Here is a 24046-nt window from a genome sequence, read left to right on the forward strand (position 1 = left end):
CACAGGCATTCTCTCTTCACAGAGACCAATTGGCAAAGCAGGGGATAATAATAATAGCTAACAGTGAAAGCTAAGAATTTTTCATGCATTGTTGCTTTTATACTTAATGAAATAAACAGTCATCCTGATTTCTAAATGCTGCTAAAACTAAAGAGTGATGTGTCTGTCCTTTGGCAAGGTGACACAGGTAGTATATAGTAGAATTAGAGCTCAGACTTTGTATGTGTGAATCCATTTAGCATGTTTGCTGTGGTCAGAAAAAATCCCATGTGCAGGAAGACAAACACTGCTCACTGATGCAAAATACATTTTGTAAGAATTGGAGCATCACAAGTTAGAGGCTACCCACCTTCGGGTACCCACCTTCTTAATCATTATTATTTGGGACTTGTTCGTGTAAAAAGTTACAAATTGTATCGTGTGGTAAGCACTGATTGAGAACTATATTATTCTGTGACACAGTGATTCCTAATAACTTTAGATCATGCCTACCTTTGAAATTTAATATCTGTTATACTAATCTTCTTCCTAGGAAATAATGTATGTTCAAGTTTGCACATGAACCTCATCAAAAATTACATCTTAGTGATCCATGTATTTTAATTACTAAGGCAGTGAAATAACATTTTAAAAAGAGTTTTTCATGGAAGAGGTTCAAAAATCTTTGCTATTTAACAGATTACTGTATTAGAACAGTAATAATAATAGAACAACTAATTTATTATTTATCTTTAAGGAATTTCACTTGAATCATTTTAAAGTGAGTTTCTCTTACATGTCTTCATTAAAAACTAAGAAAATTCTCTTTATCATGAGTCATAGTTTTCTAGACCAAACTTTTCTGGATTGCTTCTGGGTTAAAGGAAAATGTGAAAGACAATACAAATGAAAATTGTAAAGGTTATCAGTACTGTGGTTCCTTTTACCATTTTAAAATTTTTTTATATGTTTTATATGTTTTAATTAGTTATACACGACAGAATGCATTTATGCACTTCGATATACGTAGATATACATAGATGGGATATAATTTCTCATTTTTCTGAGTGTACATGTTGCAGAATCATATTGGTTATGTAGTCATATACACATACAGTAATAATGTTTGTTTCATTCTACTATCTTTCTTATACCCACATCCCCACCCCACCCCTCCCATCACTTTCCTCTACCTAATCTAAGGTAACGCTATTCTTCCCTAGAGCCCCCCCCACTTTATTGTGAATTAGCATCCACATATTAGAGAAGACATTCCGCCTTTGGTTTTGTGGGATTGGCTTGTTTCTCTTAGCATGATATTCTCTAACTCCAACCATTAACTGGCAAATGCCATAATTTTACTCTTCTTTAAAACTGAGTAATATTCCACTGAGTATATATACCACATTTTCTTTATCCATTCATCTATTGAGGGACACTAGGTTGATTCCATAGTCTAGCTATTGTGAATTGAGTTGCTGTAAACATTAATGTGGCTGCATCACTATAGTCTGCTGATTTTAAGTCCTTTGGGTATAAACCAAGGAGTGGGATAGCTGGGTCAAATGGTGGTTCCATTCCCTATTTTCTAAGGAATCTCAATATTGCTTTCCATAGTGGTTGCACCAATTTGCAGTCCCACCAGCAATATATGAGTATACCTTACCCCCCTACACATCCTTGCCAACACATATTGTTATTTGTGTTCTTGATAATCACTATTATGACTGCAGTGAGATGAAATCTCTGTGTAGTTTTAATTTGCATTTCACTAATTGCTAGAGATGTTGAACACTTTTTCATATATTTGATCAATTGTATTTCTTTTTCTGTGAAGTGTCTGTTCAGTTCTTTAGCCCAATCTGTAAGCTCTCTCCTCAGTTATTGTTTCCTTTGCTGAGAAGAAGCTTTTTAATTTGAATCCATCTCACTTATTGATTCTTGATTTTACTTCTTGCACTTTAGGAGTCTTGTTAAGGGAGTCAGATCCTAGACATGGTGAAGATTTGGGCCTATTTTTTCTTCTATTAGGTGCAGGGTCTCTGTTCTGATGCCTAAGTCTTTGATCCACTGTGAATTGATTTTTGTACAGGGTGAGAGAGAGAGGTATTTTGGTACATGTGGATTTCCAGCTTTGCCAGCACCATTTGTTGAATAGGCTATCTTTTCTCTAGTGAGTGTTTTGGCACCCTTGTCTAGTATGAGATAACTGTATTTATGTGGGTTTTTCTCTGTGTCCTCTATTCTCTACCATTGGTCTACAAGTCAATTTTGGTGCCAATACCATGCTGTTTTTGTTACTATAGCCCTGTAGTATAGTTTAAGGTCTGGTATTGTGATGCCTCCTGCTTCACTTTTCTTGCTAAGGCTTGCTTTAGCTATTCTGGGTCTCTTATTTTTCCAAATAAATTTCTGATTGCTTTTGCTGTTTCTATGAAGAATGTCATTGGGATTTTAATAGGAATTACATTTTGGGGCTGGGGATGTGGCTCAAGTGGTGGCACGCTCGCCTGGCATGTGTGCGACCCGGGTTCGATCCTCAGCACCACATACCAACAAAGATGTTGTGTCCGCCAAGAACTAAAAAATAAATATTAAAAAATTTCTCTCTCTTTCTCTCCTCTCTCACTCTCTCTTTAAAAAAAAAAATAGGAATTACATTAAATCTGTATAATGCTTTGGTAGTCCCTTTTGTCATTTATCATAGTCAGCAATATATCCTATAAAGTCCTATTTTTTAATATTTTTGTTGCTGTTGTTGTAGATGGACACAATACCTTTATTTTGTTTTTATGTGGTGCTAAGGATCAAATGCAGTATGTCATATGTGTGAGGCAAGTGCTCTACCACTCAATCCCAGCCCAGTCCTGTTTTTGTTATTGTTGTTGTTTGATATTATCATAAGTATGTATAGGAATAACCAAGGGTGATGGTACCCATATTAGGGGTTTAATGAATAAGGACCATTCATTAAGATGTGTGATCCATTGCTTACCTGGATTCAATCCCTGGCGCTGCAACAAAAGGACCTATAGTTTTGTGGGTTTGGTTTGGTTTTTGTTACCATGATTGAACCCAGGGGCACCTAACCACTGAACTACATCCCAAGGCCTTTTTATTTTTTTGAGACAGGGTCTCACTAAGTTGCTTTGAACTCATGATTCTCCTGTCTCAGCCTCCCGAGCCACTGTAATTATAGGCATGTGCCATGCTCTGTTGGGGGAACTTTTCACAGACTTTTTAAAGGTAGGTGCAATGTACTCCTGTATGAACAGTGGCTTGGAAGGTTGAGGCAGGAGGATCATCAGTTCACAACCAATCCAAGCAATTTAGTGAGACCCTGTATCAAGATAAATTAAAAATGGGCTAAGGATGTGGCTCAGGGGTTGAACACCTATAGGTTTAATCCCTGGTATCCAAAAAAAAGAAGAAAGAAATTTTTTTTTCTTTATTTACCCAAGTGGAACTTCGTCTGTTTGTAAATAGTAAGGAGTAGAATTTATTGCATAATAAATATATTTGGTGCCTGATATAGAGCCCTTAAAACCCTTGGTATTTTAAATCTAATCACCCATAGCTAATGATATAAACAATGTTGCCTATGTAATAGAATCTCAGGGTTGGGAGATCCTAAATGATGATGGGAGGTTCAGAGAGCTTCCAATTTGGTAAATGCACCCAGCTCTCAGGAGGGTAGCGTACCTCTAGTTCTTTGGGAATGAAAACTCCTGCAGTCAGTACCCTGAGATCTGTAAGGTGTGATAGCAAATTATTGAGCCTGTGGAGGGGGTCGTGGGAATCCCTGACTTATAAGCAAGTTGGACTGAAGTGTGCAACTAGTATCTGGAATGAGGAAATTGTCCTTAACCTATAGGTCTGCACTAATGCTGGGTGGTTAGTGTCAGAATTGTAAAATATCAAGTTGGTGTCTGCAGCAGTTTAGAAAACCCATGTTTGGTGTCAGAAGTGTGTAGGTAGAAAAGTTTTCCTTTTAAGTTTGTTGGATGGGTATTGATTTGAAAGAGTCAAGATAAGTACAAAACTTGTACTCCAAAAGACTGATAAAAAATGATGGTACCAAGGATAGAAAAGGGTTGTAGTTGCCTCTCCCTACCCCCATTTTCTGTTTTTACTTTCTGTGGTTTCAATTACCTACAATCAGCCACAGTCTGAAAATATTAAATGGAAAATTCCAGAAATAATTAATGGTTTTAATTTGTGCACTATTCTGAGTGGTGGGATGAAATCCCATACCATCCTTCCCTGGCACAAATCATCACTTTGCCTAGCGTATCCATGCTGTATTTGCTACCTGCCCCATTAGTTAGTCAGTAGCTGTCTTGGTAATGGTAGTGCTTATGTCAAGTGATTCTTATTTTATTTATTAATGGCTTCAAAGCACACACACAAAAAAAATGATGCTAGCAATTCAGATATGCCGAAGAGAAGCCATAAAGTGCTTCCTTTAAGTAAAAAGTGAAAGTTGATCATAGGGATGAATAGGAATAAAACATAGTATATAAAGGATGCAGTATCATCCATACCTTCAGTCATCCCCTGAGAGTCTTAGAAAGAATCTCTTGCAGATAAGAGGGACTATGTATTAGGAAAAAAGGAAGGAATTTTGAAAATTAAGGAAATCTGATACGAAATGATCTTTGGAAATAGAGGCCTATATATCAGGCATGGTAGTACACACCTATAATCCCAGCTATGCAGGAGGCTAAAGGAGGAGGACCTCAAGTTCAAAGCTATCCTGGACAATTAGTGAGACTCTGCCTCAATTTAAAAAAAGGGGGGGGGGGGTTATACATCAGTTGTAGAGTACTTAGCTAGCATGCCCGAAGCCCTGTGCTCAATCCCACGTACTAAAAAAGAAAAAAGAAATACAGGCATGCCTTCAGTGCCCATCCATGCCTTGCCTCCCTTATGCCAATGATTCTTCCTCTCTGAAGACCCATCTTAAATATCACCTTGACTTGTAAATAATTTATAAGAAATGATATCTGAAGTTCCATGTCTTTACCTCTTTGAACCTTTTTATTACAGGTTACTATTATCTTTTGCTAAACATTATCCAACTTATGCTCAGTAGTGTAGCATCATTTCCAACCTGTTTGGATAAAGGTCTGTGGCTAAATTGTTATTGTCAGAATAAAGGACCTGTAATATAAAGAAAAAATCAGGGGATTAGGGTTTAGCTTAGTAGTATAGTGTTTGTTTAGCATGAATAGAGGCGTAGGTTCTATCGCCAGTACAAAATTAAAAATAAAAAATTTAGCAAGATCCTCCTAATGCCTAATCTTCAACAACAAGGCAGTAAGTTAAACATAAAACAAAGCTATATGTTTAAGATATGCAGGAAAATGATTTGAAAGTATATACATTTTATATCACTAAGAATGGTCACTCCTAAGGAGAAGACTTTAGGCACAAGTGGTAGTCAAGAGAGATTCAAATTTAAATGAAAACATAAGTATATTATTATATAATTTAAAATTTTTAGTAAAAAGAAATGTATTTTCATTAGCAGCTAAACTTTTGCTTCCCAGGAAACTTTATCTCTTCAAAATGGTTAAACTAATAAAAGACTTTGATAATAGGACAAAGTGCATGTTTCCCTGACTTCTTACAGTACTTAGATATGGTGAAACAAAAGAATATAGTTTTGCAGGGCATGGTGATACATATCTGTAATCCCAGTGGCTCAGAAGGCTGAGGCAGGATGATCACAAATTTGAGACCAGTCTTAGCAACTAAGCAAGGCCCTAAACAACTTAGTGAGACTCTATCCCAAAATAAAAAATAAAAAGGGCCTGGGATGTGATATGGCTCGGTGGTTAAGCACCCCTGGATTCAATCTCTAGTACCCACCCCCTCAAAAAAACTTTTTAAAATATATGGTTTTTCTTTGTTCCTATGCAAAATGTTTCTTCCCAGTGAATATTTGAGTTTGTATCTGATGCTTCTGGGATTCCAGGTATTTGTTACTTGCTGATGGGCAATTAGTTCTTTACTGCCTCTTTCCCTCCTGCACTTCATTTTTAATATTGTTGCTATTCTATTGTGAGTTAGAAAGTATATCAATATTAACCGAGAAAATAGATTATGGTGAATTCATGGAGAGAGTGTTGATGCATTAATTTTGAGAGTTGTCCTAAAGCTTTTTTGCTTTTCTTGGAATTCTGTGCTTGATGTAGAATTCTTGTTTATATAATAAATAATTTAGAGTACTGTTAGAAATTGGATTTCTGATGAATAAATCATACCCTTTAAGAGATCCTGTTCAAGTAACTTTAAAAACCATTTGAATTTTCATAAATGTTTAGTTAATGATTCATCATAAAATAATGGTAGCTAGGAGGTTGTATGTGTATATTTGGTTTTGAGTCATCTAGGAAAAGGAAAATTTCAAGCTAGTCAGTTGTGGTTTTCACTGAATCTTTTTAAAGTAATGAACTGTTTGTTTTGTCCATCACTATGGCAACTCCAGCTAGTTATTTCTCCTAGAGAAACTTAGTGTGCACCAATCATTAGACTATTGAACATATTAAGGTATGTCTGTTAAAAGGCAGACAGTGCTTTGTGCTTTCATATAGTTTGCAGATGTCTGTATTCATTTGTGTTCTTTTGAAATATCCAGATATCATTAACCCAAAATAACTAATCAGTTTCTCTTAAGAGTAAAAAGGATGATTTCAAAGTTTGCACTGTTAAGTACTTCGTTTTTCTGTCCCCTGCCCCTCCTCCAACTTGACTGAGATTGATAAATCATTTTCATGGCAGTGTTTCTCTAATTTTCACTAGTGGACTGATACACAGATTAGTTTGTCCTTAATTTTAGATCTCATTTCTAAAGACATCCATTCTGTGATCCATACTTTTGGGGGGGAGGCACAACCAGGATTGAACTCAGGGGCACTCAACCACTGAGTCACATCCCAGCCCTGTTTTGTATTTTAGTTAGAGACAGGGTCTCACTGAGTTGCTTAGGGCCTCAGCCTCCTAAACTGCTGGAATTACAGGCATGTTACATGTCAGAATGTTCAAACTGCAAATGTTTTTCCTTTTGTTTATTTAAAGTTCTAATCAAATCAAAAGGATGTTCTTCCTTTTGCTTGTTTAAAGTTTTCAGGGTTTTTAAAAATATGTATGTGCATATTATCTATTTTTTACCTTCTTGAACAAATTTATTTTCAAATTAGAATTCTTGAGATATGGTTGCCATTCAGAAATTCTGGATTTCTCCTTTTTTAAGAATTTTAATGTCACATCATTTTATCCTTCACATAACCCAATTGTGCTAATTGCTCCCAGTCTGCTAAATTTATAAACAGAAAGTACCTTCTTTTTATCAGGTTGTTGTTCAAATCTCTTAATGTCCATAAAAATATGGTAAAGAGTTTTCAGGCAATAGTATATTTTTAGTAATTATCTTTGGTTTCCAATTGCAGAAGGGGAAACATAACTAACTTTCTAGATTGTGAATATCTTGTTTTACTGTAGTTAATCTCAAGTATTACTACAGAGTATTTTATTTATGGGTACTCTTTGAGAATTTTTGTTTTTTTCATATCGACACTTTAAGTAACCCTATACTAATATACACGCTAATTTGTAGAAGTGAAAACATTAATTAATGTATTATTGATTAATTAGAATGTTAAAGAAACTATTTCTTTAGCCCAGGCAATATCACCTTATCTTTTTTTTAAATTTCATTTTATTTACTTATTTATTATAGTTGTAAATAGACAGAATGCCTTTATTTGTTTATTTTTGTGTGATACTGAGGATTGAACCCAGCGCCTCACACATGCTAGGCAAGCGCTCTGCCACTGAGAGCTACAGCCCCAGCTCCCCCACCTTTATCCTTTAGGGCTTATTCCACTAAGCTTCTGCTACTTCCTTTATAGCTCCTCCCTTGTCTCAATAACAGTAAAAATTCTCATTAATTCATAACCTGCAGAAAATATGCCTGTGGTGTGACAGAAAATTCTATAGATGAGAAAGAAAATCTTATTTCACAAATGAATTCCTGGGTTCCATCCAGGGAAACTATTTTGTTATAGAGTTTATGACTCATCATTCCAGACTTTTGTAATAAAAACAACAATTCTTTTTCACTTTGGTAAAAGGAGGGTTCTGGTTTCTTATTAATATCTTTGTCTGGAATATTAGACTTGCCATTTGGATGCTTCTGCTATTTGATTTATGAAGATTATAGTTAAATCAGCTTTTAATTCTTCACTATAACTGCATTACATTACAGGTACTTCTTAAGTACCTTTTAAACTTTTAGGTTTCTAGTTAAAGGAAAGTAACTTTTTCTTCATAAACTTAAATTCAAATAATTGTGGGGGCAGGCACAATCTTGGGCACCTGCAATCCCAGCTGCTTAAGAGGCTGAAGCAGAAGAATGGCAATTTTGAGGCCAGCTTGGGCAGGGCTAGGTGAATAATTCAATCAATAAATAAATTAGTATGGCTACTTCCATAGGCTTTTAAAGAACAATGAAAAAAGTAATCTGTGTGTAAGAGGAAATAAACTAATTATTAAAAACTTATTTATTTTACCACCCGCTATGAATTTATCTTGAAGTAATGAAATCAAAGTCCCTGTCACTTTAGACCCTTTTGTGTTTTGATAAATTGCTTTGTTATGCATTACTACTTTCAGTTGTTAAAGGAGTGCTAATAGTTGAAATTTGAGTATGGACAGTGCAAGCCTCAGGACATCCCACAGCCTTGGCCATAAGCAAAGGAGAACAGTGTTTTTGCCTCTCCAGATGAGCTGGGATCATCTGTTGGCTGGGATCACCTGGATAAAGCACTTATACTTGTATCCCTGGTTTAATATAATGTTCATTAAGTAATATATCATTACTTAGCTTTTTTATTAATTAGAAAAGCAGTGTAGTGTTTAAGCAAAATTTTTGTTTTAAAGATACAAACATTTCAAACATATTACTGACAAATTTTATTTTGGATTTTTTTAGGACCTTGTTCTTTAACTCTGTAGTATGGTTTTAGTTCTTCCATGATAAGTAAGGATGTTCATGGGAAATTGTTTAATGTGTATGACAGATATTTTAGTGGCCTTCTGGAAAGTGTAAAAAACATTGCTTTGGAGAGCATTTTTTTGCCTTATGTGATCAGTTATTTTTCCCACTGGGTTATAACTTCCTTAAGAACAGGGACTGTGTTCCCCATCTTTAAATTCCAAAGAACTCTTGCTCTTTTTTGTCTTACTCATACCAGAAAGTGAAAACTGAGCTTCAGAATCATCTTTGTTATCAGTATATTTAAAACCAAATTCAGGGTTAATTCTATAGCTCTTTCTTAGTTTTTTCTTTTCACTTCTTATGGTGTTCTGACACATAGACACTTCAAACATTCTTGGAAATAGCCTGAGCATAAAATGTAAATAGTATGATTGTTTTTGATTTATAGCCCTTTTTTGTTTGTTTGTTTGTTTATTTTGAAACTTACCAGAAATTTGTTGAAATACATCATCCCTTTTATTTTTTATTTATTTTTTTAAATACCACCAGGTATCCGTTACAGCACTGATGTGAGTGTAGATGAAGTAAAAGCGTTGGCTTCTCTGATGACTTATAAGTGTGCAGTGGTTGGTAAGTGATAACCCCTGTTGCTACCTAATAACTGAGGAAATAGGTCTACATAAAGTGTTAATTTTAAGATACTATAGAAGTACACCTTATCAGAACTTTTTCTTTAAGTTAAACTCCTTAAGGCTTAAGTGGGGGATTTTTTTATAGGAACTAGTTGGGACTTTCTCAAAATATAGATCTTTGTTTTAAATACCTGTCCACCATCTATAAATAAGACCAAGTCATAGTAAAAGGAAAGTAAATACAGTGTTCTTTTAGCAATAGTAGAGAATACTGATTACATTATAACTTGGCTAGCCTTATAATTTCTGTTTAATAAAGTGTTATTTAAAGTATGATCTTTTTAGAAGCGATCAACATGGTTTTATTTCTACAATGTTCCAAAATTAAAATGGTAAAGCATTATACATTTTTAATGCAAGTTGAACATCCCTAATTAAAAAATCTGACATCTGGAATCCTTCAAAATCTGAAACTTTCTAAATATGAACATGGAGCCATCAGTAATAAATTCCATACCTGACCTCATGAGACAGGTCTAGGTCAAAATGCAGACACACTGAAAATACTGTACAAAATTAAGTGGCTGGAGTTGTGGCTCAGTGGTACACTACTTGCCTAGCACATGTGAGGCACTGGATTCGATCCTCAGCACCACATAAAAGTAAATAAATAAAATAAAGTTTAAAAAAAAAAGAATGCTTTACCTTTAAAAATATATATATTTCTGAAAAAAGTATTCAGGTAAAAAATATCCAACCTCTTTTAGATAGTGCTTTCTGTGTGTTTATTTTTTAAATTTTTATATGAAGTAACAACTCTTAGTCTTTCCTTTCAGATGTGCCATTTGGTGGTGCTAAAGCAGGTGTTAAGATCAATCCCAAGAACTATACAGTAAGTATCAAAGTGATATTTATAAGCACAATGCATTTACCAAAGAACTTGAAATTTTTAGGCTTCTGTATATCCCTCATTAATGAGATTAATGGTCTTCGCTGCTTTTCAGAAAAATGGGGAAATAAGTAAATAATTGCCTCATTGAGCATGTTGCCATATTAAAGATCATCTGTGTAACATCGATGTCTTTTCATTTTCTTAGTTGATTAAGAAGCAATTAATACTTGATATTGTTAGACACTTACATTCACTTTTAAAAATTACTATTATCAAGCTTTAATGTAGGGATCTCTTTCTGGTGACAATACCTTAAGTAATCCTCCTATCAGTATCAAGTTAATTAAAACTAGTTACAGTACCCTACATAGTACTAAATTAATGATATCAATACAAACATAATAAATACATATGATTCTGTTCTCTTTGAAGTTCACCATTTAAGCTGGGCATGGTGGCACACACCTATAAGTTCACCATATAAATGAAAATATACAAGGACATGGCCTATAGGGTTCATATTAATACAATTATATCATTTTTCAATTAGTCTTAATTAATATTTAGTTATTTTGGAGCTAGGGTTGTGGTTCAGTGGTAGAGCACTTGCCTCACATGCATGGGGCACTGGGTTCGATACTTAGCACCACGTAAGTAAATAAAAGTATTATGTCCATCTACAGCTAAAAATTTTTTTAAAGAAAGAAATGAGGAATTATTACAAAAGGAAACTGGGATTTGAGGAGCCCTAGTCTATTATCTTTATCTGCATGTATGTGAGTGTGTTTTATGCACACACTAGGGATTGAATCCAGGGCATTGCGCATACTAAGCACATACTCAAACACTGAGCTTCATCCCTAGACACTATAACCTAATTTTCATTCTTTAAAATGGAAATGCCTACTTTATGGATTATACTGACAATTACAGGAGAAGATATATGAAAATTTCTCTCATATACAAAATGTGATATGCATCCCAGCTGATTTTATGTCAAAAATACTTTTTATTACTGTATTTTGTTGGTTGTCTTTTTTTTTCTTTATAGGATAATGAATTGGAAAAGATCACAAGAAGGTTCACTATGGAGCTCGCAAAAAAAGGTTTTATTGGTATGTATTGCCATGTAAGTTTCTGTATGAAATGGAATTCATAATAACTGACATTTCTTATCTTTACACATGGCTAAATATAGTATATCATAATTCTCTTTCCTTTAGACACCAGGTTTTATGGTAGATCTCCTGGACATACCTCAGCCTGTTTATGATACATCTTTGATGGAAACATTCTTGTATTCAGTGTGCAGTATGGACAACAAGGAGAGAGTTCTTATGTTTCCAGATATCATAATAAGAGTTCAGTATGGTGATATTATATCTTCTTTATTGAGACATTCAAAATGGCCCTACTTTGAGACACTGAATAATACTGAAATATTTTTAAGTATAAAAAACAACAGTTTTTAAAATGGTCATCCTTTTGTTCCTAAAGCAATGACAAATCTAATTAATGCCTTTTGGAGCTGGGGCTTTTAAACAGGCCTACCTGTCCCCTTTAAAGCAGTGGGAATAGCCAGTCACCATCAGTCTCTGAGGATACTAATTTTTGTTTGCTTGATGTTTGTTTATCTTACTGTCTATTACGTGTGCTTATGTTCTTTTGGGTGAAATATTTTTGTAACGTATAAATATTTATCATTTACTCTTCGATGTTTTAAGCAATTTAAGTCTTCATGTTTCTTTTAGTCTAGAAGGCTTCTAGTTTTTTGGAATAAAATGAACAAAATTGCTAAAAAGAATCTTTGCCCTGTTAGCATAAACAAAATAAGACTGACTAAAACGGGGAGAATCCTACTTTTTTTTCTGCATTCCTTCCTTTGAGTTTTTTTTTTCCTGTGTTCCCCTAACCACTAAATAAACTATCAATATTTTTTTAATTATCCCATTTTTAGGGAAAAATACATGAAATAAAGAAACTAATATAGAAATAAAATACATAGGTAATGCTAGAACTTTATAAGATTTGGCACAAATTTCATAATTTTAAGGGCAATTGGGATTTTGACATACCTCATACCAGTACTGCTATGAACTTGTACATTATTTATAGGAGAAGCATGCTAACAGAAGTTAGTTACCTCTTTCACACTATGTGAAGTATAAATAAAATCATGTTCAGCCCGATGATAGCCATCACATTTTTATATCATATTACTTCTTAGCCTATTTTAATATAAACTTGTATGGGTTTATATTTTATTCAGTCATATTCATTACCTATATGTAGTGTTTTCAATCTAGTTTTATGGATCTTGACAAGTATCTTATGGGTCTAAAAGTTTACTGGGACACTGAAAGGAAGAAAAGCCCCACAATACTAGTTATCTGATTTCTTTGCTTTTGTGCAAAAACCTCATGTTATCTGGTTTCTTTGCTTTTGTGCAAAAATCTCATTAATCCATGACATAACTAAACTAACATTTGGATCCAGAAAGGTTTGTAAATAGACAAAAGGAAGTTTTGTTTTGTTTTTTTCCTCACTCCTGGGCATACCTCCAAATCTGTTATTTTATGTCTTCCTTTCTGTCACATTTCATATTGTGACTCAGACCTGAGTCTGCATCCTGACCCTGTTACATTTTGTGAGTTTAGAATTGTTTGACAAATTCTGCAAAAACGGCAGCTGGAATTTTGATAGCAATTTTATTTCATCTGCAACTCAATTCATGGAACATTGCCTTCTTAACTATATTAAGTCTTCTAATCCATAAGCATGGAATGTCTTTCCATGTTTTCATCTCTAATTTCTTTCAATGACATTATAGATTTCCATGTAGGATTCTTAACTGTTTTTTATTTCTTCTGATGCTATTGTAAGAGAGATTGGTCTGTAATTTTCTTGTGATGTCTTTATTCAAACTTATAATCAAGGTTTTACCCACCTCATAGAATGAGTTAGGAAATGTTCCCTCTTTCTAATTTTTGCAAAAGCTTGTGAAAGGTCAATATTAATTTTTTGTGAGTTCATGTAACACCTGTGTAAGCTATAAAATTCCCCAGAAGATCCCTGATATGTCCGTCTTTCTCATCTCCCTATATATCTCCATATGCCAAAATTAACTATCTTAGCTTTTACTCTTTGCTCATGTTCTGTTAGAGCAATTGCTTTGTCAAAAAGACAAGGCTTCACGAGGCATGGTAGCACATGCCTGTAATCCCAGCAGCTCAGGAGGCTGAGGCAGGAGGATCTCAAGTTCAAAGCTAGCCTCAGCAACAGCAAGGCACCAACAACTCATTGAGACCCTGTCTATAAATAAAACACAAAATAGGACTGGGGATGTGGCTCAATGATTGAGTGCCCCTGACTGAGTTCAATCCCTGGTACCAAAAAAAAAAAAGACTAGACTTCTGACCTGTTCCCTTAAGTATTTGAGAATTTATATGTAATTCAGATGTTACTTGCAGTCTGTACGTGCATATATGTTGATTTTTCCATAAAGTAGAAAACTCATAAATCTCGCAGTACTTTGTACTTGTGTTTTTAGTTGGGAGAAACTGTTTCATCTTAGCATGTCTAGACTAAGGTAATTTATCAATACACATTTCTGATTTACAAACTACCTCAGACTTGCCAGTTGGAATTGTTATTCAAGACAACAAAGATTATTTAATTCTTAATGTTGCTAAACAAGTATAATACTTGTAAATACGACTATAAGGATTCAATAGCAATTTGTCATTTGTACCTTAGGAAAGGAATGTGGTTAAACAAATTTTGTACTAACCTGTAGCTAATATATATCACTCCCAAGAAATGGAACGTGAGTGAAGAGAAGCAGTTAATGTCCTTTGATCCATGAATATGACACTACAACATGGCATTAATCCTTCAAGTAGGGGTGCTATGTGGAGGGAGAGTAGTTTAGGGAAATTAGACTTCATAAGACTTCATAAGTACCTAAGGAAAGGAAGGGGGACTAGGACATAGAGTGACAGGGTGGGAATGTGAAAAGCACACCTTGAATATTTCTTTTTTTTTTTTTTTTTTTTTTTTTTTTAAAGAGAGAGTGAGAGAGGGGGACAGAGAGAGAGAGAGAGAATTTTAACATTTATTTATTTTTTCTTAATTCTCGGCGGACACAACATCTTTGTTGGTATGTGGTGCTGCTGAGGATCGAACCCGGGCCGCACGCATGCTAGGCGAGCGCGCTACCGCTTGAGCCACATCCCAGCCCCACACCTTGAATATTTCAAATTGTCTTGTGCCAGTACTGTATTTATTTTTACTGTTTTGTTTTTTTTTTAAGAACTTTTTTTTTTTAATGGGGTGCTGAGGATTGAACCCAGTGCCTCTCACATGCTAGGTAAGCACTCTAGAACTGGGCCACAACCCCAACCCCTATTTTTACTGTTTTTAAGAAGAATATTTCTACCTTTAGAGATAGGAGCCAGCATCATTAAAGAAGTTTTTCAGTGAGCTCACTGGCCATCAGTGTTAGAGCCGTCAGTGTTACCTGTGAGCCAATATCTTGTTATTCTCAAGCTTTTAATGTGCTGTGATCTGAGGAAATAAATGTAAAGGCCTAGCCAGGTGCAGTGACACATACCTATAATCTCAACAGCTTGGGAGGCTAAGAAAGGAGAATTGCAAGTTTGAGGCCAACCTCAGCAACTTAGCTTAATGCTTGCAAGAAATAAAAAGGGCTGGGAATGTAGCTCTGGTGGAGCACCTCTGGATTCAGTCCCCAGCACTGCAACAACAATATCAAAAATAAGTCAAAACCTAAAACTTTATGTTCACTAAGCATTGAACAGCAGGTAAAAGCAGCATTCTTCCGTAAGTAAGAGTACTAACCTGTAGTACAGGTTAGTACAAAAAGACTACAGTCTTAAACACAGTTGCTTCAGCCATATGACTTTTTTTCCATCTTTTTCTACCTGATGAAAAGACCTAAACCAGTAAGTAGCATATTGCTATAGTATTTCATACACATCTATTCCCTAACCATAATAATTCTGTTTTATGTCAGGCAAGATGGTGCTGTTATCTTTAGAGAATTATCTTAAAAACTGGTGCACTGCCCTTTTCCTGTGCTCCCAGGTCCTGGTATTGATGTGCCTGCCCCAGACATGAGCACGGGTGAGCGAGAGATGTCCTGGATCGCTGACACCTATGCCAGCACCATAGGGCACTATGTGAGTATTCCCCAGAAGCCCCAAGGCTTCCTGTATTTGCTCTTCACAAGAAGAAACAATTCAGCTAATTATAAGGAGAAATTGAGACTCACTGGGGTTTTCTACTCTCTTTAAATCATAAACTTGATATGCATGTTATTTTGCTTCTTTTTCTCTACTCTTGAACTATAAATGTAGTGAACGTGGATTGAGCTTTTACTTACATGCTGCACTGTACTACACAGTGAGCAGGACCCTCTCCAACCAGGTCAGCACATTTTGCTGAGACTAGAAGGTACATAAAGAAGCATTCTGTGTCGAAGAGCTTTCATTTAAAGAGAAGCTGAGACACATAATCAGATAAAGTATGGAAATAGTGTAATACGGGGAAAAGAATTATGATTTCTCAAAATAGGCTTTCTGGAAGAGATATCTGGATCAGACCTGAAAGTGTGTTTAATGTGAACATCTGGAGATTTGGGGAAATTGAAATAAGGCATATTTATAAAGGTAGAATATACAAGTAAAGAGGTAAGTGAACTACAACAAAAATACCAAGTCCATTATTGGTTTTACTTAATATTCAGTGGTAAGACTTTGCTGTAACCCTTTCTTAAGGAAGAATAACTTCCTACATGGTACCAGCACCTGTCATCATAGTCTAGGAGCCATTGTTCTAGGCACATAATAGATGCCACAGAGAAAGACTCAGTGAGCCTAGACTATATATGTGGGATCAAGAAAGGGAATGAGTTTGAGTTGATATCAAGGAGATACAACTGTGGGGACTGAAAGAAAGAGAGCCACTGAATAGAACAAAGGAGGAAAGGACAACTCCTGTCCCTGAGGGCCCTGGAACCTTGAAAAACAGACACATAAGGATCAGGAAGAAAAGTAGATTTTTTAAAAAAACATTCTATCCTGCAAGCACAGCTAAATGCAAGTCAGGTGTTTATCACCTTTCAAAGCTGTGGAAATAAAGGGGACAGACCAAGTCTTTGGAGGTAAGGTCAGTAAAGGCATCCTTGGAGATGAAGCCTTCTTGCCTATGCATCTAGGGAAAGGGGTGGGGCAAGTGCTTGGGGCAGAAGTCAGCATTTGAATGAAGTGGAGAAGGGAACTTGAGAGGCTGTGGGCAGCTTTGTAACCAGAGTTGAGAAAGGGAAGAAGGGGATACAAAAGGCCAATAGAGGAGATTGGGCCAGGTTACTGCCTAATATTAAACTATAAGGACTTTGGTCTTTGTCCTGAAAACAGGGAAGTGATGAAGATCTAATTATGAACAAGTTTATGGCACAGCTGAGGGTACACTGAAGCCTATTTCAATATGCAGAGGAGATGGGATAGTTAAGGACAGGAAACTAATAGAAAGGGCCTAGATCCCACGGGATTGTGAAGAGAGGGAAGTAGGGCATGACATATGGCCTCCACCTAAGAAAAATGGCACTAGAGAAGACAGCATGAAAAGTGACTAGTGACTAATAAAAGGGTTTATGTTATTGTCTGTGTTTATTGGTTATAGACATTCATTGGTGCAAGAGACAAACCATGCAAAATAAACCCATAATAATAGATAGAGCAAGGGAATAAAGGCAGCAGAGAGGGTGTCATTCAAGGACCATAGAAGTAAAACAGGCCTTGGAGAAAAGGACTGTAGAGTTAATGTACTTAGAACCCTCAGCTCTTACTGAGCATAAAAGTAAGTATTACATCATATTAATTATATATACATCTCTGAAAATAAACAGAAGCAGATTAGATACTTTTGGTTTGGACTGCCATTCCCAAAAGGGGCACTTTTCCCTAAGTCACCTGTTAATAAGCTGTGAGTATGATCTCTTGTTTGTTTTGAGCAGGACACTCCACTGAATAGCACAAACTAGTAAGCAGGATACCATTATTCATAGCTCTTTCCATAGAGGTGGCAGCAAAAGCAAATTTTATGAGGCATTGCCAGCTAAGCCTTGGACTATACTGGTAAATGTTGTGTTCCAAAACCTAGGCTAGGTGAGGAAGCCATAGTTTTTGTTAACTTGTTTCCAGATGTGAACAGGGAATCTTCTGTCCGGCCCCATCTGGCAGTGCCATGTTGGGAGAACATTCCCCATATTCTTTGCCCTGGGCTGCAGGACCATTAGGTATGCTGGAGAGCCTGGTAGTTGGCACTAGGCCTGACCTCAGACAGTATTTCCTTCAGTTTCAGCATTTGCATTTTCACTGTTTAGAAGCTGTTTGGCACCAGATTTGCAGTTCTGTTTTCATAATGTTAATTATTCATGAAAGAAAACTGTGGGAAAACTACTAATTCTGTAGTGCTTTATTAGACTGCTTTTTTTTTTTTAATTTGCTTTCTTTTTGTTGTTGATAATTATACAAGAAATGAATTCTAAGTTCTCTCTGAAAATATTTAAACAATATAGATAAAAAAAACAGATCAATTTTTAACTCAGCTACAACACAGCATTGGGGATAGGAATGTGAAATGAATTAAGGCATCTCATCTTGTTCACGTGGTGGCAAATTGCCTTAGCAAGTCATGCTTTGGCCTTTGATTTAAAGTTCTCCCTTCATTTTTTGTTTCTTTCCTGTATATAATCAGAGTGCATCTCATTTCTCCTGTTTCTCTGATCAGTATATCTGTTCCACAGTGTTGTGGTTATCATTTCATAGTAGCATATCTGATACCTTGGAGGGAAGCCCTTCCAAACCCCTTTTTTCTAGTTATGCTTGTTTCTCAACAAAAATACATATACATCCTCAGTTCAAAAGAGGGGAGAAAGCCAAGCATGGTCGCATATACCTATAATCCTAGTGACTCGGGAGACTGCAACATAAGGATCGAAAGTTTGAGGCCAGCCATAACAATTTAGTGAGACCCTATCTCAAAAAAAAGGGCTGGGGATGTAGCTCAGTGGTAAAGTGCCCCTAGTTAGATACCCAGTACCAAAAGAAGAAGAAGGGTAGAAAGTGGGGTGATAAAAATCATTAATCCCCTCTATACTTAAAAGAGCTAGCACTGCTACCAAAGGTGCTCCTCAAGCCAGGAACTGTGGTACACATCTGTAATCCCAGCAACTCTGGAGGTTTACAAATTCACTCTAGCTCAGCAAGTTATAATAAAAGTAAAAAGTACTAGGTGGGGATGTGGCTCAGTGGTAAAACACCCTTGGGTTCAATTCCCAGTACAAAATAAATAAATAAAAATGATGATGTAGCCTAGTGATAAAACACCCCTAGGATCCCCAGTACTACTTAAAAAGGGGTGGGGTATTCTGGGCATGCACCATTGTATCTTGCCTCCATATTCCTATTTTAAAAATTGAGTCTTCCCAGCAAGAAAATTATAGTGTCTCTTTCTGTCTCAGACTGTTTTGGTGACATATGCAAGTCTTGTGGTAGATTGTGGTAGACAGGATGCATACTATGACTTAGGGTTTAAAGGAATAATAGCTTTAAGCTGAACAGTCTCATAAATATAGAGACTGATGCCAAATTTCTGAACTGTTTCTCTCAGTGGGAAATATAATTTATTACATTTTCTAGCAACAGAAAGTAAAAGTGAGGTTTTTTCCTGTTGGTCACAGTATACCTTAAATACATTCACTCTCAATACACACATGCTTGGCACACACACTTCTAATAAGAATATTTTTAGTTAGATGAGAATGTGCTTTGACTTATTCATTATATTGATTCATCATAGAAAATAGGATACATTGTTTCATTATTTTGTCTCCTTTTTCAGGATATTAATGCACATGCCTGTGTTACTGGTAAACCCATCAGTCAAGGAGGCATCCATGGACGCATTTCTGCTACTGGCCGTGGTGTTTTCCATGGAATTGAAAACTTCATCAATGAAGCTTCTTACATGAGCATTTTAGGAATGACACCAGGATTTGGAGATAAAACATTTGTGGTTCAGGTTTTTAAAAAGAATTAATTTTCTTTATAACTGATGAACAATATGTGGTGAGGGTTTGGCTTTGCTTTGTTTTTGGACACAATATTTTTATCTTCTTGCGTGGTGCTGAGGATCAAACCCAGTACCTCACACATGATAAGCAAGTGCCACAGCACCAACCCTACAATACATTTTTAATGTTTGTAGATTTACAACTTTAAATTTTTATTATTTTGAATCTGTTGGGTTTTAGAGTGTTGCTTTCAGAAAAGTAATGCATCCTCTTTTGAATGTTGATTCATGTGACTAGAACTGATTTAATATCTAAGACAATAATCAACTTCTTTTGGACCTTATTTGAACCTGAAATTGTATCCAAAAAAGGAAAATGTCTCATAATTTTCTAAATATGAGTATGCAGAAAAGTTTGCACATTGCCCCAAACTTGTATGATATGGTAACATGTATTTTATCTAGGTAAATCTAAATTATGTTGAACATTACTTTAGAGTTCATATTCCTCTACACAATGACATACATTAATATGACCATAGGACCTTGGGTCATTCAGGTCTGACCACACTGATGTGGGTTAGGATAATTAAGAATGTAGATACAGGGGCTCGGGTTATGGCTCAGCAGTAGAGTGCTCACCTAGCACAGAATATAAATATACATGGATTAAAACTCCTCCTGTCTATACCAAGACTTTAATTTTGGGGTTGTGTGTGATTGTTCTCCATAGGGTTTTGGTAACGTGGGTCTGCACTCTATGAGGTATTTACATCGTTTTGGTGCTAAATGTGTTGGTGTTGGTGAATCTGATGGGAGTATATGGAATCCAGATGGTATTGACCCAAAGGAACTGGAAGATTTCAAACTGGTAATCTGAACAGTTTTACTACTTTGAACCCTGTAAAGTTAAATAAATATTATTTAAATATATTGATTTTTTTTTTTAATGTAGTTCAAAGTCCTTAAATTTTCATGTTTGTGAGGCACTCAATATAAACATTTAAACTATGATGCAGCTATTCATTCTGATTTTCAATCAATTACAGCAACATGGATCAATTCTGGGCTTCCCCAAAGCAAAGGTCTATGAAGGAAGCATCTTGGAGGCTGACTGTGACATACTGATCCCTGCTGCTAGTGAGAAGCAGTTGACCAAATCCAATGCACCCAGAGTGAAAGCCAAGGTAAAAGCATTATAGAAATCAGAATTAGCTTTATAAATGTGAGATATTAACGAGCTCATAAAAAATTTTGTCAGATTATTATTGGTTCCCCCACTCTTTAACTTTATTGCATATAATTTATGTCTCATAAATTTCACATTTAAAGGATATAATTTAATATCTTTTTAGCATATTTACAGAATTATGTAACCATCACCCAAGTGTAGTTTTAAAAAACTGTGGAGATAGAAAAGATGAAATGAAAGATACCTTCCTCATGCTCTACAAAGATGCACTTTGTAGAGCAAAATAACCTGAATAAATTTATTCAGCAAAATAATCTGAATAAATAAAATAAATGAATACATTTATTTATTTTTACAGTATTAGGGATTGAACCCAGAGCCTCATGCCATTCTAAGCAAGCACTATATTACTAAGCTACTTCACAGCCCGTTTTTTGTTTTGTTTTTTTGTTTTGTTTTGTTTTTTAATATTTTTTAGTTGTAGATGGACACAATATCTTTTTATTTATTTTTATTTTGAAACAGTGTCTCACTTGGTTGCCAATGCTGGCCTCAAACTTGTGATCCTCCTGCCCTAGCCTCTTGAGTAACTGGGATTATAGTCATGTACCTCCGGCACATACCAGTTGATAATTTAACTAAAATTATAATCTTCTATGCTCAGTGGCTCATCCTGTAATCCCAGTCAGTACTCAGGAGGCTGTGGCAGGAGGATTGTGAGTTCAGAGCCAGCCTCAGCAACTTGACAAGGCACTTAGCAACTCAGTGAGACCCTGTCTCTAAATAAAATACAAAAAAAAAAAAAAAAACAGGCTGAGGGTGTATGGTCCAATAGTTAAGCTCCCCTGGGTTCAGTTGCAGGTACCAAAAAAATTATAATCTTCCATTCAGTTCTCTTACCGTATGTGCATATCTATGATCCCTAGCCATATATGTGTTCCTGACTCTCTTGCAGATCATTGCTGAAGGTGCCAATGGACCAACCACTCCAGAAGCTGATAAGATTTTCCTGGAGAGGAACATCATGGTTATTCCAGTAAGTCATCTGTGTTCATTCAGATTTATGCATACTAGGAATTACAGTTGCTTTTTGCTAAGAATTAGGGGAAAAGAGAAGACTTACTCGTCTCCTCAGCTGATGAATTTTTTTATCTTTATGTTGCTTTTAAGAAAATGGAGGCAGCGGCATAACTAATTTTATATTGTATATGATATATTATTTCAATTTAAACCCTTAAGATCTTCTATATAATTCTTAACTTAATACATTTCAAGTGTTCCTTCTTGTTTTATTTAGAAAGCTCTTATGAGGAACATATGCTCAGGTCTTGGGGTATATTTTAAAGAGCCCTCTTTGCTGAAAACATTTAACTAAAATGGGCTGCTTTTAGGTAGTAGGAATGCTAATCTCCTGGTAAACTGCCTGTTGGTCTAGTCTCACCAAAATTGACCAAATATTCATTAATGACCCAAAAAAGATTTTCCTAAATGAAAAAAATCCTAGTTGAATTGTGAAGGGGAGTTTGTTAAATTATGAAATTGCTGATACTATCAAAAATATAATTGGGAAGTTTAAACCTTAGTCCACCTTGGTATTAAAATTGAGTTCTTATGTTCATTTTAAGCTTTTGCTAAAGTCATCATCTTTTAATTTCTTTGGTGTCTTCTTGTAACATTTTATGTATAGGATCTCTACTTAAATGCTGGCGGAGTGACAGTATCTTACTTTGAGTGGCTGAAGAATCTGAATCATGTCAGCTATGGCCGATTAACCTTCAAATATGAAAGGGATTCTAACTACCACTTGCTCAGTGAGTCCCTATAATATCATTCTCCAAAAAAACTAACCCTTTTGACCAGCCAAAAGGCTGGAGAAAGCATACATACACTCAGGAGGTCTTTTCCCTTTGGTAATCTTAGAGACTTCCATCTCAGAGTAGAAAATTCTTATTTATTTCTCTCTTAGGGATTAGACCAAAATACCAATTTCTTTGGGAAGTCAATGAATTGACTCTTAAATGTATTAATTTAGTTTTTAATTTTTAGGTGGACACAGTATCATTTTTATGTGGTACTGAGACTCGAACCCAGTGTCTCACGCATGCTAGGCGAGCGCGCTACCACTTGAGCCACATCCCCAGCCCTCAAATTTTTATTCTATGATTTTATATTTCTAGAACATAATCCACAAGTTAACAATGTTATAAAAAGTAGTATCTTAAATTATATGAGCTCCATTGTTTGATACTCATCCATTTCTGTCTCTGGTTGCTCTTAGTAAAGGCCTATCTAGTGTCGAATTTTTTTGAGTGTTCTGATGAGAATACTTGTTCTGATGAGAGTAAGCTACACAGTTAAGAGTAGAATTTCTCATCAGGCTGAAATGAGACCAAGACCTCCAACTGAGCAGCCACTCTGAGAATCTGGGTGAAATGTTCTTCTATTTCCTTTTCTTTTTTGCTCAGCATTTTCTTTTTAATAGAGCCAACGAAAAACCCTGGTAATGGGTGTTATGGAAACAGAGCAGTGACCTAAATTCACATTTACATAGGAATTTGGCAAAGATTTCTATTCCTTTTTGACTGAGTTTTTAGAGATTAACTCTTTTATATCTCTTTAGCATTGACGATTTCTAAAACTGTTTTGAAGAACTATAGATATAGTTTGGGGCTATTTATGGAGGTTTTGAGGTTTTTGTTGTTTGTTTTTCTGCCCTACTAGCAATATTTTATTTTGATCTCTTGCTTTTTTATAGTGTCTGTTCAAGAGAGCTTAGAAAGAAAATTTGGAAAGCATGGCGGAACAATTCCTATTGTACCCACCGCAGAGTTCCAGGACAGGATATCGGTGAGTGTGGTAGCACCAAAGTAGCATATATGTTCCCTATCCTGATCTCCATTCAGCAGGTTGACTGGAGTTGACAGGTGGTGGTCAACATGATAGTAATTGTACACTTTTTGTGTGTTTTTGTATCTTCTTTCATTCTATTATAAAAATGAAGAATCCTTGTTACTAATATCAACCTTAAATAATGAATTGCTCTTCTGCTTTTGTTACTTTTTGCAATATAAGTGACTTTACAGTGATTCAACATAATCATGAATGATTGATATCTATTTTAATTTTTCTAAGCTTCAAAGAAACAGAATTTAAAAATAAACATTAGACTGGGCTATATGAAAATTTGAAATAGCTAAGTGGACACAAGAGATAAAACAGATTAAAAAAGGTATTTCGTATTAACCACATGT

At 35.4% G+C, this 24046-nt stretch overlaps 1 protein-coding gene across 1 annotated transcript in view; it reads left to right on the forward strand.

Moving 5' to 3' along the window:
- Positions 1 to 24046, forward strand: part of Glud1 (glutamate dehydrogenase 1) — a 35149-nt gene that overhangs the window by 5360 nt on the left and 5743 nt on the right. Inside the window, exons 2-11 of the mRNA XM_078038735.1 lie at positions 9533 to 9613; positions 10452 to 10507; positions 11559 to 11622; positions 15614 to 15708; positions 19433 to 19612; positions 20337 to 20474; positions 20653 to 20790; positions 21751 to 21831; positions 22483 to 22606; positions 23551 to 23642. Coding sequence (XP_077894861.1) covers positions 9533 to 9613; positions 10452 to 10507; positions 11559 to 11622; positions 15614 to 15708; positions 19433 to 19612; positions 20337 to 20474; positions 20653 to 20790; positions 21751 to 21831; positions 22483 to 22606; positions 23551 to 23642 — 1049 coding nt within the window. The remainder of the gene's footprint in view (positions 1 to 9532; positions 9614 to 10451; positions 10508 to 11558; positions 11623 to 15613; positions 15709 to 19432; positions 19613 to 20336; positions 20475 to 20652; positions 20791 to 21750; positions 21832 to 22482; positions 22607 to 23550; positions 23643 to 24046) is intronic.

Source organism: Ictidomys tridecemlineatus, chromosome 1 (assembly GCF_052094955.1).
Source record: "Ictidomys tridecemlineatus isolate mIctTri1 chromosome 1, mIctTri1.hap1, whole genome shotgun sequence".
NCBI lineage: Eukaryota > Metazoa > Chordata > Mammalia > Rodentia > Sciuridae > Ictidomys > Ictidomys tridecemlineatus.